At 32.5% G+C, this 17,574-nt stretch overlaps 1 protein-coding gene across 21 annotated transcripts in view; it reads right to left on the reverse strand.

The window, feature by feature from the left end:
* The window catches only part of LNPK (lunapark, ER junction formation factor), a 174,876-nt gene that overhangs the window by 54,741 nt on the left and 102,561 nt on the right, over positions 1-17,574 (reverse strand). For all 21 annotated transcript variants that reach the window (XR_013172872.1, XM_077154230.1, XM_077154232.1 and 18 more), the window contains 3 exons: positions 10,759-10,799; positions 422-505; positions 288-339 (listed from right to left, as the gene is read on the reverse strand). Coding sequence is in view for 20 of the 21 variants with exons in the window: in XM_077154230.1 (XP_077010345.1) it covers positions 288-339; positions 422-505; positions 10,759-10,799 (177 nt within the window). In the remaining variant the exon portion in view is untranslated. The remainder of the gene's footprint in view (positions 1-287; positions 340-421; positions 506-10,758; positions 10,800-17,574) is intronic.

The raw sequence follows: 17,574 nt of genomic DNA on the forward strand, positions 1-17,574 counted from the left end.
AGATCTTACAAAATATTGGTGAAATAACTTACATTTCAAAGGATTAAAACCAATTATGTCTTTCATCTCAAAAGGTATTCAACGCTGCTGCTTATCAATATATTCCCATAAAATCAAAATGAAATAAATATTGCCACCCATCCCAAGTCATATCCCAAATAATCAAATCTGAATTAATATAAAAGTATTTTGTATAAGTTTTTACACACCTCCATCACACTTTTGAACTCACTTGGGTAAATAGGGATCTTTCCAACAGCAGCAGCAGTTTCTACAAAGTTATTTACCTTGTCCAGGTCTTGCAGTTACAGCTGCTCCAGCAGATGGCGGCTCAAACTCCTGTCAATTACAATAACATTATTCTAGTGACCTGTTACAATGTGTAATTTATAATAAAATAGTAATGATGTCACAGCCTTACCTTTGCTTTCTTTGAGTCTGGATCAAACCTTTCAAGAATTAATTTAGCCGTCTTATAAGTTTCTTTTTCCATGACTTCTTCAAGCTATGAACAAAAAATTCCATTAATCGTCACATTTTAAAACATGTACAGTATTATCTTTATAAATCCTATTCAAAAAGTGTTCAAGTGCAGGCTTAAATAAACAGCACATAATATATCCAGATAGAATTAAAGACTTCCTACATTCAAATAATTAAAATCCAGATTTTAAAATGGCTTCTTACTTCTAACATGTTACTTGTATTTAACAGCTTTACTGCAAGGAAACACCAAATATTGCTAATTGTTTATTTATAATGAGGAGAATAATTACATGCACCAACTTCAATAATGGAATGTGCAAAAATCTATCAGCTATCATTATTGGAAGTTATTAGACATGACAAGCAAATGACAGGCAATTCCTCAGATTTATTTCCTCATAGCACTTAATGCTATTAATTTAAAGAAGGTCGTTAGCCAAGAGCTTTACAAAATAAAATCTCTGTGCCAATTAACTGCTGTCAACATCGATTTTAGATTATTTATTAGCAGAAGCAATTAGCTTGCTGCAAATGCAATGAAAATTCACTAACTGGGAGAACAGCCATAAGAATTTGCTCAAATGACTTTTAAAAACTAAAGCTCCCTCTTTTTCACTTAGATTCAAATATTAAAGGAAAAAAACTGAACATAGTAAGAATATAAGTAAAAATTTTACTTACATTAGGGACTCTGATTAAAACACTTCATTGTTACAGCACTTTATTTACAATACGCTCAAGTCACTTTCTAGCTCAATACATGGGTTTAATTTTAAAAGTAATCATTAGTAAAGTATTATTTTAGCAATTTTGTTCAACATTAGAACAAGTTTAACTTTAGTACACAATAGCCATAGCTATGATAAATAGCTAATGCGCAACATGAATAAAATTCTTCTGCAAAAACTGGAATCAAAACTTTTCTTTTTGACTGACCACCAACAGTCACTTAAATTCACTATATATCATATTTATTCCAAAGGACATTTATTTTCAAGTGTAACCCAGAGTACATTTACCAAGTTAAAAATAAAGTTAAAAACAAGCTACCACAGAGTACATTTACCAAGTTAAAAATAAAGTTAAAAACAAGCTACCACAATAGCCCTTAATTGATTTCTCATTAAACACTCAATTCAACATTTAAGAAGCTAAGTGTTTAGATGAATGATTTAGTAACCCTGGTTCAGTAAAACTAAAATATTTCTTAATTATTTAGAAGACAGGATAAACTCTCAAAATAAGCGAGTTTAGTGTTCTGATGTAAAGGAAATGTTTGTAATATCACTATATAGTTGGGAAAAACTGGGACCAGGGATGATAGATTATATCCCTAAATCAACACAATCCCTGTGGAATATCAATGCCTAAAAACTGAATTCCTGATCTCTAAAACATAGAGATTTTAAACATTTTGATGTTTAAAAATATTTCACATCACTGATGTTGTGAAATACAACTTTCTGCAAAGATGAAAATGATCTATATCTGCATAATACAGAAGCCACTATATAGCAAATGAGCACTTAAAACATAGCTTGTATGACTGGGAAACTGAATTTTTAATCTTAGTTCATTAAGATCATATAAATTTAAATAGTCACACATGACTAGTGGCTACTGATTACATCAGCACAGTTCTAGACTAAGGCTACTGCAAGATTTTAAAAAAAGATTAGGTACAACTGTGATCTTCACAATAAGGCCCAGAACCCAAACCAAAATGCTACCTTGTAAAATGACTGAAATTCCTGATAAATTATTCAGCAAGTACTTCTATGTGGGCATATCAGCAAATGTGTTTATACTATAAAATATCTTAAATAAAATCATAAAGAAATTCTAAAAGACAAATCCATTGTCCTCGTCTTTTACATTTACTTCTCGCAAAAAGTTTTCACATAATACCTTAACTAGCACTCTTATTCATAAAACATTTTAAGTGGGCAACTTGTTTTAAATGGAGAGACATTCTGATCAGTGTAAAGGACATGAACTTGAAATTTTGAAGTAAGAAAGACCTGGGCTCTTTAATCCTGTATAGTTTAATGTAATGCCTGGATATATGCTAGAATAGATTAAGCAGATAATCAAAAAGTGTTGGCAGAGTCCTTTGAGGGATGGGAGAAAAAAATATGGAACTATTAAACTTTACCACCAGGGAAACCCCTGATACTGTGTCAAACATTAGGGACACCCAAATCAATAGGCCAAGCCTTTGATCTTGAGGCTTGCTCTTGTAAAGCTAATGTACGTAGCAGAGAAGTTAAGCCTACCTATAGGTATGCCTAAGAGTTAGTGCTGAAGGACCTCTTTTGTTGCTCAGATGAGGCCTCACTCTCTCTAAGCCTAACTCTGCAAGTGAAATCATTGCCCTCCCATCTACATGGGACATGATATCCAGGGATGAAAGTCTCCCTGGTAGTGTGGGAGATGACTCCCAGGTAGGAGTCTAGCCCTAGCACCATGGTGTCAACAATGCCATCCTGTCTAAAAGGGAGGAAAGAAGTGTAACAAACACAGTACCAGTGGCTGAGAGAGTTCAAATAGAGTCAAGAGGCTATTCTGCAGGTCAGTCTTATGCAAACTTCAGTTAGACATTGCTACCTATCATAACTTGCCAAACCCAACAAAACCATTCCAGCCAATTATAAAGAACACCTATAGCAATATATAAAATTCTACAATGGTTCCATGCACTAGGGTAACTTTCCAGAAATCTACAAGCTCCAGATGGGTCCCTGGACCATATAAGTCCTGAAAATACAGAGGGGCCAGCCTCTCCAGAACATCAGCTAGTTCCACCCCCCTGCCGCATATTAGTGACAGACTCTTCCAACATGAAAAAGTTAGAATGAGCATAGCCCAAATATCCCTGAAGAGTGGGAGAAAGACCAAAGGTAATGGTGGAGTTACACAGAGAAGGTAGGGTTTAACGAGTGAGTATGATTGCTGAATCATTATATTGATATTTCTTTTAGTCTCCAGTATCCTAGAGCAGGTAGAAGTAAAAAGTTAAAATTGTGGAATTGTAACCCATACCAAACTCTGAAATCTGTTCTACAACTAATTGCTGTGCTGAGCTTTGAAATTTATTTTTCAAAGCTCATATTTTCAAAAAATAATAAATTTTATTTTTATATAATGCTATTTTTTACAAAAAAGAAAAAAAAAGTCACTTGTGATGATAAAAAAAAATTTATTCCTTCTAGCTTCCAATGTTCTGAAGCAGATAAAAGGAAAATCTGAGATGATGACATGGTAGACCATGACAAACTCTGGGATTTGTCCTGTAACTACTTGTTGAACGGTACTTTGAAACTATTGCTTTTTTTCTTTCTTTGCTTTGTATACATGGTCTGTTACACATTTAAAAAAAAAAAAAATTCCCTGCACTGGAAAAAAGAAAGACCTGGGCTCAAAGCACATCTCCATTCTTAATTAGCCATAAAAACCCTGAGCAGGTTGTTAGTCTAAATTTCTCCTTTTTTAAAACAGATGTTTCAATACTTTCTTCATAGCATTTGTTGTGCAATTTAAATAAAATAATGCAGAAGAAAGAGTCCAGGACAGTGCCTGACACAGTAACACATGACCTTAAATGGCACTTCAATTATTCAAAATGGATCTGAAACAAGTAATGTTTCCAAATATGTGGCATATTAATACAATTTGTATATATGTTATATTTAACAATAAAAAACATTTACAGTAAAAAAAAAAAGAGTGCTTCCATAAGCATTTTCAGAGCATTAGGGTACATACTGCATCATATAAGTTCATTCTTTTATAATAACAAAAATATTGTCTGCTGATTTTGATTTTGCCATTGAAGTAGAAATTGCTTCTACTAATTCAGATTTTCTAATTTCATATTTGCGTATACCATAATATCAGACATCTTTTTCTCCTTGCATTTCTTCTGTTAAAGCAGTTTCAGAACCTGTAGCCTACATTGAATATCTGAACACAGGGAAAGCCAGCAAACACTGTGAAAAATATCAGGTAATACAAAGCCAAAACGTATTCCAAATTGTAACATTTGGATCTTCTAGTGAGGTTAATAGCCCTACATAGAATCACATATTGAAAATGCCAATTCAAGAACTTCGCATCTAAAATTTGTTACTTCTTGGAACATCATTTCATTTCATAGGGTCTGTGTAAAGTATTCTATGCATATAAACTTATTAATATTTATTTGCAAGGAATGACTCATTAATAAGAGATGGTCACAAAAGCAAGACTGATTGATTAGATTATGACCACTTCTCTTCTACATTCCCAGAAATATAGACATTAATCTGCAGCTAAGCAAACCAATGTTTCATGCTCTTCCTTTCCTTCCTTGCTCTTTTCTTTGAACTAGTAACATATATAGTTGATTGGTAAGCTTTAATTCTCAGAGAATTATAATATTTTTTCCATTTTCTCAACTTCCCAACTTATTTTTTTCAAGGTGCAGAAAAACATAAGTTTCCTGAAAAATGCAAAAAAAGGAAATATAACAGAATATAATATACATTTCCTTTTCTGCATTTCAATATAACAGAATATGTTATATGGAGAAAAGCACAAAGCCACTTAAATAGGTTCTTTTGACTCATCCATTACAATGGATTTTGAACCTTTTTGAGGGGATGTCCAAGGATAGAGAAGGATTCTCTATTATACAGATTAAGTGATTTTAAAAAGCTTTTTTTAAAGGGTCACAAAACATGAGTAAAAACTATACATATATCCAGGACTTAGCAATTTGTTAGATAACTGATGATTAATTCTTATCTTTATTTTAATAAGTAAATACTTATTTTATGATCATAAGATTGAAAGTTTTGAAAGACAGTTCTAACTAGAGCAATCAGGCATGAGAGAGAAATAAAAGGCATACAAATTGGAATGGATGAAGTAAAATTTTCCCCATTTTCAGATGCATGATTTTATACACAGAAAATACTGAAAAACTCACTACAAAACTATTAGAACACACACAGATTTCAGGGTACCAGATCAACACACAAAAGTCAGTAGTGTTTCTATATACTAGTAGTGAAAAATCTGAAGAGGAAATTAAGAAAAAAATTCATTTAAAATTGCAACTAAATGGCTGAGAGATTTCAGGAGCCCTAACAGAGTCAGGAGGTTAACCTGGAGGTTATTCTTATGCATACAGATGTCCCCTTTTTAGTTTATGTGTATTAGAGTGGCTAGAGGAAAGTACCTGAAACTGTAGAGCTGTGTCCCAGTAGCCATGTTTCTTGACAATGACTGTGTAATGATATAGCTTTCACAATGTGACTGTGTGATTGTAAAAACCCAGTGTCTGATCCTCCTTTTATCTATGGTATGGACAGATGAGTAAAAAATATAAATAAGAAATAAACAAATAGTAGAGGGAACAAAGGTTAAAATAAATTGAGTAGATTGAAATACGATGGTCAATGAGAGGGAAAGGTAAAGGGATGGCATGTATGAATTTTTTCTTTTTTCTTTCTTTTGCTGGAGAGATGCAAATGTTCAAAAAATGATCATGGTGATGAATATACAACTATGTGATGATATTGTGAGCCATCAATTATAACCATGTCAAGAATGTTTGTATGTCAAAGAATGTTTGCATGTTTGGTTGTTAATTACAATAAAAAATTTTTAAAAATCAAAAAAAAAAAATTGCAACTAAAAGAATCAAATACCTAGGAATAAATTTAACAAAGAATGTGAAGGACTTTGTGCCAGTTTGAAATTATGTACCCCAAAAAACCCATTTTTTAATCCTGATCCAATCTTGTGGGGCAGCCATTTCTTTTAATCCTGATTCAATATCATAAAACAGAAAGTTTTGATTAGATTATATCCAAGGAGACATGACGCACCCGGTATGACTTTTTGATTACAAGGAGATGTGACTCCACCGATTCATGGTGTGTCTTGATTAAATTACTAAAGTCCTTTAAAAGGGGAGACATTTTGGAGGAACCACAGATATACATGCTTAGGGAACAGTTGCCTCAGAGCTGACAGAGACATGGATGTTTGGAAATGCTTGGAGCGCTAACAGAGAGAACAGATGCCTAGATAAAGGCAGAGCCCAGGAGATGCCACCACATGCCTTCCCATGAGATGCTAAGCAAGCCAGAACCCAGAGTTGTGTCCTGAAGGAACTAAGTGAAGACCCACAGATGCTTAGAGAGAAAACCAATGGCATCAGAAGCTGGAAGCAAGAAAACCAGGAACAAGGACCAGCAGAAGCCAGCCACATGCCTTCCCAGCTGATAAAGGTGTTCTGGATGGTATAAGCTTTTCTTGAGTGAAGGTAACCTCTTGTTACCTTAATTTGGACATTTTCATGGACTTAAAACTGTAAAGTTATAATTATTAAACCTCCTTTTTAAAAGCCATTCCATTTCTGGTATATTGCATTCTGGCACCTTAACAAACTAATAGACTAGTACACAGAAAATACAAAATACTGCTAATCAAAGAAGACCTAAATAAAAGGATATTCCATGCTCATGGATTCAAAGACTAAATACTGTCATCATGGCAATTCTATCCAAAATGATTTTACAGATGCAATGCAATCCCTATCACAATTTCAAAACCACTCTTTGCAAAAATGGAAACACTAATAATCAAATTTATTTAGGAGGGTAAGGGACACTGAATAGCCAAAAACATCTTTAAAAAGAAGAACAAAGTTGGAGAAGTCATACTTCCCAATCTTAAAACTTATTACACAAGTTACAACAGTCAAAACAGCATGGTACTGTCACAAAGACAAGATATATTGACCAATGGAATCAAATTGAGAGTTCAGAAATAAACCTTCACATCTATAGAAAACTGAGTTTTGACAAGGATGCCAAGTCCACTCAATTGAGGCCGAATAGTCTCTTCAATAAACAGTGCTGGGAGAACCGGATATTCATAAGTAAAAGAATGAAGGAGGATACCTATCTCACATTATATACAAAAATTAACTCAAAATAGATCAAAGACATGAATATAAAAATGGATCCAGGACTATAAAAGTCCCAGAAGAAAATATAGGGAAGCATCTTCAGGATGTTGTGTTAGGCAATGGTTTCTTAGACCTTATACCCAAAGCACAAGCAACAAAATAAAAAAATCAATAAATGGGACTTCATCAAAATTAAAAATTTCTGTGCATCTAAGGATGTCATCAAGAAAGTAAAAAAGACAACCCAAGCAATGAAAGAAAATATTTGGAAACCACATATCTGATAGGGCTTAATTTCCAGAATCCATAAAGAAACCCTGTAACTCAACAATAAAAAGAAGAGCAATCTAATCAGAGAATAGCCAAAGACATGACATTTCTCCAAAGAAGATATACAAATGACCAAAAAGCTCAGGAAAAGATGCTCAACATCATTAGCCACTAGAGAAATGCAAATCAAAACCATAATAAGAATTAAAAAAAAGAAAAACCATAATGAGATACCATTTCATACCCACTAGAATCGCTACTATTTAAAAAAATAATGAAATAAAATAACAAGTGTTGGAGAAAATGTGGAGAAACAGGAACACTCATTCATTGCTGGCAGGAATACAAAATGGTGCAGCAGCTGTGAAAAACAGTTTGTCAGTTCCTCAGAAAGTTAAGTATAGAATTACCATATGACTCAGCAACCCCACTTCTGGGTATATACTCAAAAGAACTAAAAGCAAGGCCTTGCTGCATTAGTCACAATTGCCAAAAAATGGAAACAACTCAAGTGTTCACGGATTGGCAAAATGTTGTATTTACACACTACAACAGAATATTACACAGCGTGAAGTGGAATGAGATTCTGGTACATGCAATAACATGGATGAATCTTGAAGACATGTTGAATGGAAAAAGCCAGGCACAAAAGGATAATTACTGTAATGATCTCACTGATATGAAACAATTAGTATAAGCAAATTTAAAGCCAGAAACTAGAATACAGATTACCAGTAGCTGGTAAGAGCTAGGGGAGGGGGATTTAAAGTTTACGTGGCACAGAATTTTTGTCAGAGGTGATGAAAACTATGCAGTAATGAATAAAGGTAAGGATTGCACAACATTGTGAGTATAATTAACACGAATGGATTATATATCTAAATGTGTTAAAGGAGGAAATTTTAGGTGGTATATATGTCACTAAAATAAAAAAAATGTAATACAAAACACTGTAAGATGTTATTCATTTACCTTCCTAAGTAAAGAACTGACTTTTTTATTAATTGATAATTTGGTATCTATTCAGATTAAAGAGATACAAACATAATAAACCACCCTTAATAAAATACCAAGGAATAAATATAATGTATTAAAGTTGTTAATGAAATAGAAAGGTCAGGGGTTGGTAATATCAGACTGAAAACAGTTATTTTTCCTACAAGCATTTCCACATAGAAGTATTCGTAAAGCTATAAAAGAGTTTAGACCTCAACATCACAGAACAAATCAGTTTTGATCACATTCAGCTTTTGCTCAAAAGTAATGCCCCTTCTTTTTCTTTTCACTAACAGTACAATCATTAGCTAACTCTGTGCTTTTTACCAATTCATCCTTAGCACTCATTGTCCTAAACAAAGTATATTTTTACAAAGTATAAAGGCCAGGGACTGGATCCCAGTAGCAATATAATAAACAACAGTCAAGCCAACACAAATTATGTTCCCTAATTAATAAAGTGAATTAGAGCCAACTTACTTTTCTTTAATCATACAACTAGAGAAATGCCATACTGAACTATTCTGTAATACTGATGCCTCATGAATGATTTAGATACACAGAGTTATTGAACACTGAACTGAATTTTCCAACTGTTTCAGGCTCTTAGAGCATCTTCTATAATGTGATTATTTTAAGGGCTGTTTTAAAAGAAGGAAATAGCCTAACTTGCCCATTCACAGTATTTTCCAGGTCTGCTCTATTCTCTAGAAGCGATTTTCCTAAATCCTATGTTCAAGAGTCTGTTTTGCAGACATGTGATACCACTAGCATTGGGTCTGCTTCTTATCACTTCAAATCCTTTATTTTATTCTATTTTTTATTTTGTTTTCCTCCTTGCCTTCCTACTTTGAACACTATTTCTCCATTTTGGCATAAAGTAGTGCTTCACTTTTACCAGCACTATCAGGTTTTTCTTTTATTCTCATCAGCAAACCAAACCAACAATGTCACAACTTCTATATTACTGGCAAAATCTGTACTTTCCTGCCTTGAATTTCTGGCCACTCCATCATGTGCAAAATGCCAGAAACATAATATAATAATGATAATAATGAACATAAAATTACTATGTTTCTGACGATCAACATTGCAAATGCAATTTTAATAAGTACCTTAGAGAACACTAGAGAAACATCAAAAATAAATAAACAAACAAGCAAATAAACAAATAAATCCTTCAAGATTTAAAGCTCTTTTACTTTTCAGGTACTTAAAATCATCAAGGTTTTATTACCAATTCACAGAATAATTTTTAACATCTTAATCTGCTTAAGTTTTATTTGTTTCAAACATAATTGCTACTCTTTACAGATCAGACTAAAATAACTGAATTTCCTCATTTGCACCTCTTTAAATTTAATTAAATAAGCTCCCATATAACATGATGTTGACTATCAAACAATTATCATTATTCAAACTTCGAAAAAAATCATGTCAATCCAAATAAAAAATGAAGTTAAATCCATTTATTATAAATTATTACATATCAACCTTTAGCATCTAATCTTAGCTTTCCTTCCAACAGATCCAGAGGATACATTTAACCAGATATCCAATAGATCAGAATAGCTGATAGAACATGTAGACTATCAAAAACTGATAGAAAGCAAAACATTCTCTCCTTTCTCTCTCTCTCCCCCTTCTTTCAGCCATCTCACGCAGAATTTGATTTTATAATAATCTTCTTGATTCCTTCCCTCCTGGCCTTAAAGTGTCAACATACAGAGGTGCTTGATCCTGTTTTGGCTCTGATAATCAATCTGAAATCCACTTTTCATCCTCTCAGTCTCATTTACTTCTTCAGTATGATCCATCTACTTCTCAGCTTCCAGCTGACAGCTTCTCAGAATCTCAAAAGTCCATCTAAACCATTTTTCCTGTCAATCATTTTACTAGCAAAAATATTCATAATTTATTGCTCCATTATTAAAATGCTGACTAAAAATGTATTTGTTTCTTGGGGTCATTAGCTCACAACATATAAACATTATTCAGTTCTTATCAGCTTTATATAAATTAACTTGAAATAAAAGTTAACTTACTATTTTTTTCTTCTGGGATTTTAAATCCTCCAATGCTTCATCTAGAAAACAAGATTTAAATCAAAGCTAAATCATATATTAAGATACTTTGAAGTAAGAAAAAAATCATGCTGAATACTACACATTAGGCAACCACAAGAAAACTTACCCATTAGGATCTCTCTAAATTTAACTGGTATGTGAAGACAAAAATTATCTCATTGTTTATCTATATATGTTTCATATTTTTGTATATATTATATATTACAAGCAATTTGGGGAGGGAAATAAATGGACTTTATATAAGTAAAACTTTTCCAAATTTAAAAAGATACATGTTTTCAAAAACATTACTGTTATTTCTTCTTCCTTTTAACATCCCACCCATATTAATTTTCAAAACTAATTTTAAAATCTTTTTATACATTGGTAACAAAAACGTCCCTTGTCAGAGACAAAAGTACATTATACATTTTATAAAGCTAGTCAACTTTCAAGATATTAAACAATTTTTAAAACCTCTTGAAAATCTATAGTATTATACCTGAGGCGAAACTTGGAAAGGAAGAGAAGACTAATTATTTTTCAAAATTAAACACTTCTAAGATTTGCCTGCTTATTTTGCTTTGCATAATGGGACAGAAAAAATAACTTCAAAGGATATCATTCATGAATGCCAATACCTGCCTTACAAATTTATTTTAGGCTCCTACGTTTTCTCTAGAAATATTTAACTGGTACAAATAGGAATACTATTCTAGGTGGAAAGGAGACTTATGATTTATGGTTTAAACATTTGTATCAAGTGATATTTAATTTAATTCTTGATTTAAACTCAATCATTTAAATTAAATTTACCTTTTCATTGAATTTCTGGGGTGGCAAACACTTGAATACCCTATTCAAAGTGTATTATTTGTGTAAAAACCCAAAGAAACACAAACTAATAAAAAATGTTTTTTACTATTAAAACACTATTCAAAATATATTAAATAGCCTTTAATGTACCAGCTGACTTAGTACCAAAGGAAAAGGAATCTGAGGACATCTATGAAGATAATAGGCATCTTTAGTTGGGTAAGTCTGATTTAGTTGATAAAACCAAGCCAAACCTCCATCCTTTAACCCAGGGTTCAGAAAACTTTCTGTAAAGGGCCCAATAGTAAATATTCTTGGTTTTGCAGGCAAAAGGCATAATCAAGGATATTATGTAGGTACTAGCAAAACAAGACAGAGAACAAATTTCTACAAACCTTTTATTGATAAAATTCAAATGTAATAATAATTGATTTAATTTTTTATAATATAGGTCTGTTAATAAAAAGAACCAAATTTTGGGAAGAGGAAGAAGTATAACATTTTGCTTACTCAAAGTTCAAAATAAGTGCTCCCTTTCATCAAAATTAATCTGTTCATGCTGATCTGTAACAAGACTTTATGCATTTGATTTTTTAAAACCTCTTTTTACACAAATAAGTACTGACAAATGTTGATATCAGTCCACCATTAAATGATTTTAATTAACCATTTGGAAGGGATTTATACAATTTTATTAGTTTCTTCTCTTGATGTTTGCCTTTTAGCATATCACTATATTGTAAATTAATCATTTCCAATAAAAAATTAGTGGAAGTTCTCAACTGTACAGTTCAATGGATTTTGAAATATGGAATTTCCTTTGCATTTGCATCAAAGTATGTAAAAAGTTACTAGAACTGTAATCTGAGCTCAGATAATATGTCTGCTATAAATCTGCATGGGAATGGAGATCTTGCTTCTTGTTTTAACATTCATAGCTCTTTTTCTTAAATTACTCTTTGGCATTACGTGCGGTTCAAACAGTGTTTGTCGTCTTCTAAATGACTTTCTAGCAGTATAATTTCACATATAAGTGCTGTTTTGCCTTGAATTTTAGGCTGAATTCATTAAGAAGCATTATTGAATCTCAGCAAAAATTAATTTCTAAAACCATTCAATGTTCAAACATAGTGGCTGAGGGTGGCTTTTCTCATTCAGACAAATTTCAATCTGGGCCCTGAGCTCAAAATATCACAACAAAATTTTTCCACTGCTAAGCCATCAACTGCTGTGTGGTAGAGCACAATAAGATGTTCAACTTCTATTTCTGGTAAAAGTCCATCTAACTGATGATAGTAAATCCATGAAAATGAATGAAGTTCACCACTGACACTACTGGTTCAACAATACATAATAGATTAAAACATTTTTACAAGTATCTATTGTCAATAATACAACAAATAACCATAAAGTTTAAATATCTTACATTTTCACAAGTCTGTAAAGTTATTTTGGCTAAACCTTTTTTGTGTCATACATATTTTTACACCATCTGTTGCAATATATCTCAGTAGGTTCCACTCCAGGTTATAATAGACCAGTGTTTTCTCAACTTTAAAAACATTCTTGCCTGTAGATGTTCCACGCAAACTTTTAATAGAGGCTAATTCTTCTGTCACTTGGCATTGACTCTTTGAATAAAAAATAGCTATTGAGAAGTTTTGATAATATCTGTCAACTCACCAAAAGTCAAGGAAAACCATTCAAAATCATTTGCCTTGTTTTTTAGTTGACTACTGATTTTGCTTTAAAAGTCCTCAACTCTTCAAGGAATTGTTTTCACTAAAAGGCTAATAGTTTTAAATGAGCATATTTTCTCTGAATACATTTCTTCATCTGCTGCAGTCAAACACAAGTTAACTCACCATTGATAAATGGCTCTCTCTGCTTGTCCAACAATTAAGCCACTCAGAAATTACTTGGTTGAAGTCTCATTTATATTTTTTATTTTTGTGAAGAAATTCTACTGAGATGAGAAATAAACTTTTTTTTTTACATGGCACCAGGAAGAGAAATAAACTTTCTAATTTTTCTGACCATTCCTTTTCTGTGAGTTGGGAATATTATAGTGAGTATGTAAGATGGTAATATCAATATATATTGTATTATTCTAGGACAGCTGTAATGTCATTGCATAATAAGCACAATGCTTTGCATTTTGATAACAAAAGTTTGAACTTTATTTGACATCCATTTTTCTCTTCTGTTTTTTTTTTTTTACAAGATTGGTATGTACTGATGATAATAAAAAAATTATAAAGCTGTTACAGTACAGTGATACACACACTTGAAATGTTGCCAAGTTATAACTGTGATCTGAAGTGTATCATTACAGGGTAAAGTGATAAGTCGCATGAGTCTCTGTCGCAACTACTCAGCTCAGCTGTTATAAAATGAAAGCAGCCAAAGACAACACATAATCAATGGGCATGGTTGCACACCAATAAAAACTGAAATTTTAATTTCATATAACTTTGATATGTCACATGTCACAAAATATTACTATTATTTTAATTTTTTTTAGTTCTTTTTTCAGTTTTATTCCTTTTTTTCTTTTTTTTTTTAGTCTTTTTTATCATTTTTAGTCCTTTTTTATTTTAATTTTTTTACTATAATTTGTACTAACTATTCAAAAATGTAAAGCCATGCTTAGGTCATGAGTGTACAATATGGTGGGCAGGATTTAGCCTGCAAACTGTAGTTTGCCAACCACAGCTTTAATCCTTACTACGTCTAATTTGTGAACCAAAGGAACTAAAACTAGTAGAGAATAAAAAACAAACACATGACCAATAGCTTAGGGTTTAAATATATAGAGACTGTATCTGACTTAATTCTGAAAAATATATATAAGACAATCTTTTATGAAGTTTATTTTAGATGTACATGCAGTACCCATCCAAACAAACATGTCAAAAACAAAAAGGACCCCCAAAACAAATTGTTAAAGCAAAAATTCCCTTTATATAATAACCACACCTGATTTAGCTATTTGCAAGTTAAAATATTCAGACCTTTCATTTGCTTACAGAAATGTTCCCAGGGACTCTTAAAATAAGGTTTCTTATATCTTTCAATATTTTATTAGTTCCTTGAGGTTAGAGAGCATATCAATTTGTTTAAACTTCTTACTATCTTCACAGCATCTACTATATTGTTAATATCACTGAAAACAATATCATAAGCTTAATTTCCTTAATCTAATAAAAAGTATCCACATTTTTTTTAATGCACAGCAATTATCATACCTAACAGTTAAATATTAAAAGCTTTCCTAAGAAACTGGGAACTAGACAAGGATATCCACTATTCTCATTTCAATTTAATATTGTGCTGGAGGTTCTAGCCCATTAAGTAAAGTAAGAAAAAGAAAACAATAAGGCTTGGAATTAGCACCATCAGCACTCATTTGTATATCACTGTGCAATGTTTGTACGCTTTCACACGCAGTTTCATTTAGCATTTGTAACATTCCTGCCAAAACAAATATTTCTGCTCCCATTTTATGGATTAGGAAGCTGAAATTCAGAGGCTGTAATTTGTTTGTAGACCTAAAAAAAGGGCCAGTGTGGTCGGAGAAAAAGTAGAAAGGAGCAGAAGGAGATGAAGTAAAAAAAAAATAGGCATAAGTCAGACCATATAGAACCTTGAAAGTCAGGTTAGAAGTCTAGATTTTATTCTGCTTGCAATGGGAAGCCATTAAAGGATTTTAAGCAAAACAGAACTAAGATCTGATTTATACCTTTAAAATAGACTAGGAAGCCATTGCAATAGTGCAAATAAGAGGTAATGATAGTCTGAATTAGAACTGTAGAAATAGTAAAGAAGGGGAGAAAAGGTTACTTTCAAGATCATTTTGGAGTTAAAGATGACAGGAATTGCTGGTGAACTGACTTTGAGAGAAGAATCAAAAACGGTTTCTGGTTAGTACATCAAAATTTATAACAGCATTATTCACAGTAGCCAAAAGGTGGAAGCAACCTAAGTGTTCATCAAGAGGAAAGTGGATAGACAAAATGTAGTATATACACACAGTAAATATTATTCAGCCGTAAAAAGGAATGAAGTTCTGATGCATGCTACAACATGGAAGAACCTGAAGACATCATGTTGCGTGAAATAGTCCAGATAAAAATAAATAAATACTGACTGATCTTGCTTATATAAAACACCTAGAAGAAACAAATTTCGTAGAAACAGATGGTAAATTATAGGTTACAAGGGGCCAAGGGTGGGGAGGGGAAGAGGGAGTTACAGTTTAATAGGTACAGAATTTCTGTTAGAAGGGAAGAAAAAGTTGGGGTAACAGACATTGGTGATGGCAGCACAACACTGTAGATGTAATTAATATTACAGAATTGCATTCTTGAAAGGGTTAAAATATGAAATTTTAATTTGTATATATTGTTGTTACAATAAAAGGTTTTTTAAAAATTGACTTCCAGGTTTTAGATCTCAACAACTAGTTGGATAATGTAACTATTTACTAAGATGGGGGAAGATACAAGGAGGAGCACATACAGGGGAGCAAGGGTAAAGAAAAGCAATAATAATTATTTTGGCCATGTTAAGTGTGAGATGCCCACTGGGCCCCCAAGTAGAAATGTCAATTACACAGCTGGGTATACAAGTCTGGAACGTAAGGGAAAAGTCTGGGCTACAGACTTAAATTTGGGCATCATGGATAAATGTGTGATATTTAAATCTGTGGGAATAGGCACTCTCCAATATAGTAGCCACTAGCTACATGGGGCTATTAAAAATTAAATGTATTTAAATCACATAGAATTTAAAACCCAGTTCTTTTGGTCACATTTCAAGTGCTCTCTAGTCACATCAGGCTAGCAGATACCTTTTAGGGCAGGAAAAATATAGATTATATTCATCATCATAGAGGATTCTCTTGGACAGCACTGACCTAGACAAAGTACTGAAAAGAGAAGAAGGTCAAAGAAAGAATCCTAGTAGAAGAAAAACAAGGAAATAAAACTAAAAAGTAAATAACCAATGAGATGTTGTCAAAGAAGCTTAAAGATAAAGTATTTCAAGAAAAAATGGATAACTGAATTATTTCACTGCTGTTAAGAGATCGAATTGGATGAGGAAAAACAAGTTATTGTTTGTTTTGACAAGACAGTTTAGTGACCTTAAGATGAGTCACTGCAGTAAAATAGTGGGAAGAAAGCCTAAACAGTGGACTGAGAAGGAATCAGTAAAGGGAGAAAGTAAAGATACCAACCACAGGAAACTTTTAAAGAAGTTTTACTTTGAAGGGGAGAGAAAAAATAACATAGTAGCTTAAAAGGAATATGAGATTAGGCTAGATTTCCGCCCCCCATAGTTGTACTGAGTCATGATTATATGCCCATAGGAATAATCTAAAGGAAACAGATGATAAAGAAGAGAGGATAATTGCAGGAACGGATAACTGTAGGAGCAAAGTTCTTGACATAACCAGAGTATATAGGATCCGGAGCACAAATGGAGGAGTTAACCATAGCTAGGATCTAGGCCAGTCTTGCAGAACACCACCAGGATGACAACATATTGAGAACAGATGGAGCTACCCTGATGTATCTGGTGGTACAGATAGAAAATGATGAAAGTTATCATCATTTCTATTTTTTCTGTTAGGTAAGAATAGCCAGGTAAAATAGCCAGGTTGGTTGGTTTGTACATAGCTTTTGATTTTTTATTTGGCTGGTTGATTTTGTTTTGGTTTTTAGTTTTTGGTGGGGAGACAAAGATTAGTGAATTAAGGAGAAATACTAATCAAATGATGCTCTCATAGAAAAATGTTAATTTACTAGGGCCCTAAATAGGATGCTTTATGATAGATTAAAAGAAAATTTATTTCAGTATTTAGCATAATTTTCTCTAGCAAGTTCTCTAGCGGCTCTGATATAGGTATAGATTAAATACATAAATGTATTTAATAAGAATAGAGTGTTGCAAGTCATGGACCAAGCCTATAATTGT

Source organism: Tamandua tetradactyla, chromosome 3 (genome assembly GCF_023851605.1).
Source record: "Tamandua tetradactyla isolate mTamTet1 chromosome 3, mTamTet1.pri, whole genome shotgun sequence".
NCBI lineage: Eukaryota > Metazoa > Chordata > Mammalia > Pilosa > Myrmecophagidae > Tamandua > Tamandua tetradactyla.